The following is a 2,803-nucleotide window of genomic DNA, read 5'->3' as shown; positions in this document are numbered from 1 at the left end:
CATTATGAAACATTTTCTGGATGAAGAGATTGTGTTTGTCTGCGACATCATGACTTACTGTAAGTGGTTTAGGTTAACATTTTCATAGGAGGAAAAGAGAACGTTATTACAAAGATGCTTCAAGTGCAAATATTGGGACTGAATTACATTCATTTGTTCTTGTAGGATGTTTGAATGAATAATTTCATTAACTAAAGAAGATATTGAGGCTTGTCTACATGAGGAAGCTATCATAAAATAAGTTATGGTATGAATTTAAAGTATAATAGCTATTCAGCACTAACTCCTTATATGAACAATTTTATTCTGTACTACAAATGACCTTTCACAGTTTAGTTGACTGAAAAACATGCAAGTTCCCTCCAGCCCCAACGACAAATAAATATTTATGTAGGGAGTTAGTGCAGAATAGTTACTACATGAAAAAATTACATTGTTAGCTTATTCTGTTCTCCACTGGCCTCCTTAAAAGCATCCTTAGGACAAAGTATAGTGTTACGTTACAGATGTGTTCCTACAGGTACTTGTATGTTGTATATGGACTTAGAGCAAAATGCATTCCTTCTGAGAATATTTGTGAAAAGCATTTAAACTGTTGACAGTATGATTCAGTTAGAGATAGTAAGTCCAGTATGCTTTGCTGGAATCAAAGATGCTGGTCATGCAAATTTGCTTATCGTTATTTGTAAAATAAATTAATAGACTCATCGACTGAGTTAGACTTACTTACTTGGTTTAGTTGACATATAAGGACTAATGATGTTAAGAAAATGATAGGATTAACAGCAGCTGGTATGTTTAGGATTCAGTTATAAGTCATAAATAACTTATTTTCAATAATGGTAAAATCACAAAATGACCTTTATTCTTTTGCATAATATTATGTGAATATGGCAAAGCTAAATTCCCACGTGTCATTGCTTATGTAATAGATAAGCAAAACAAATGACCACAAGAGCTATCCTATGTCCAGCAGCTTCTGAAGATGGCCACTGTTCTGCTGCCTTCTGGCTTTCTAACACGGTGAATTCGGGACACAAGTACGGAAGCCTTCACATGAGAAAATCAGAAAATAATTGAATGTGTGTATCTCTTAAGCCGCGTGAAGACAATAAGATTGATTGTGTATTAATGTATTTAAATATGATATGCAGTTTGGCTTTTCATAAGAATGTAATTTCAAATACTTTAATTTGCTTGTTTTGCAGTTTTTATCCATAAACTACTTTTGTTCTAAAGCAAAAGCGTACGTTATTTTTCAGGAGCTTTGATCACATTAAGAGTTATTGTCTTAAAATGTATCTCTATGCGTTTCTTAAATATACTTTCTTTGGTTCTACAATTTTCTAAGAAAATAGAAAAACTAGGATTAGAGCTGAATGGAAACAAACAGCGTTTGGAACAAGCCCAGCAGGATGTGACAGGAGCCAGAGAGGAGTGCCTAAAACTGACAGAACTGCTGAGTAAATCTGAGCACCAACTGCACCTCACCAGGTACCCGTTATCCTATTACATGCTGTAGTACCAATTTCATTCTGCTAATTTTTTGCCACAGGCTTCCCCACAGTTGTTATAGGTACTCGCAGTCATTGAATGCATGGGCAGCCCTCAGTCATGTTAAAAGTGGAGATTTAAATAAGTGAGTTATGAACTATAATTTATGAAAGTGAATTCTAATGTGAAGAAAAGGCAATGTTCAGCTCCAGTGATGAGGTAGCATGCTTTTGGGCGGGAAGAAGAGCAGGGGAAAGTGCAGCTACATTCTTTTTGTTGTTGCTGTGTTTGGTAGGACAAAGACATTTTAAATGTCGTTTGAGACTGTAGTGTACAGCAGCACCTTTAAGCACAGGAGTTCTCAGATTAATAACCTGAAGTTTCTGCAGCAGAATGACCAGGAACGTATAAATGAACATAATCATGTTAAGCTTCATTGAAGATTAAACAATCAAAAGGTAGTATTACTGTCTATGCATAGGAGGTAAGCTCAAGTGTGAGGAGGGTGTTTAAGTCACTTGTTCAGTAGAGCTGAGGTACAATGCAAAAACTGTGTGATGAGAGACTTTGCCTGAGCTTATTCCATCCTTGGGTATAGCTCCCAAAGCCATTTACTGTACTACTCATTACACGTTTCTAAAATACACCAGAAGGTTAACATGCCAATTATTCATTGCAGCTTGAGTTTTGGTAACTGCAGGAATTTTCCCTTTGCCACAGAAAATGCTATTATCTGACTGTTTGCAGGGTTTTGGTTGTGTATGGGGGGTTTGTTTTGTTCTGTACCTCTGCTCTCCCCAAGAGTGAACATCCAGAAACAAATCTGGTGGCTTTTACTCAGTCCTGAAGGAAAAAAAGTTGTTAGTTTAAATTTTACATGAGGGGAAAAAAAAACCCTCAGATTCATATCACTTAACAGAAGTCTGCGTGTTTATACAAGTCTTCTACTCTTTGGGCTTTGTGAGGATTCTACCATTGAGTAACTGGAAATAAAATAGAGCCTCGCCTAAGCTATTAAATTCAATGAATCACTTTTTTATTCAGCTACATTTCTGTGTAATTCAGAGCACGGTTGTTTAACAGATGGAAGAAAGTACCACTCCAACAGCCTGTATTTAGAGAAAAAATATGCTAGAGGTTAATGAACTTGAAAAAAGTTTTGGGTGAGTTGTTAAGATATCTAAAGTTTGGATTTAGCAGAACTTTATTAATAATGATTTGTTGTGATAGTTAACCAAATGGCTTACCACGCTCCTTTTTAGCAAAAGGCTGATTATATGCAATAATGCTCTGGATATCTTGGAGGAAA

The 2,803-nt window shown here is 35.8% G+C and overlaps 1 protein-coding gene across 1 annotated transcript in view; it reads left to right on the top strand.

Moving 5' to 3' along the window:
• The window catches only part of SDCCAG8 (serologically defined colon cancer antigen 8), a 118,534-nt gene that overhangs the window by 43,891 nt on the left and 71,840 nt on the right, over positions 1-2,803 (top strand). Inside the window, exon 14 of the mRNA XM_009276349.1 lies at positions 1,352-1,494. Within this exon, the coding sequence (XP_009274624.1) occupies positions 1,352-1,494 (143 nt within the window). The remainder of the gene's footprint in view (positions 1-1,351; positions 1,495-2,803) is intronic.

The sequence above is a fragment of the Aptenodytes forsteri genome, unplaced genomic scaffold, assembly GCF_000699145.1.
Source record: "Aptenodytes forsteri isolate BGI_AS27 unplaced genomic scaffold, ASM69914v1 Scaffold10, whole genome shotgun sequence".
NCBI lineage: Eukaryota > Metazoa > Chordata > Aves > Sphenisciformes > Spheniscidae > Aptenodytes > Aptenodytes forsteri.
The sequence above is the reverse complement of the archived record's forward strand: the minus strand, read 5'-3'. Positions and strand labels throughout refer to the sequence as shown.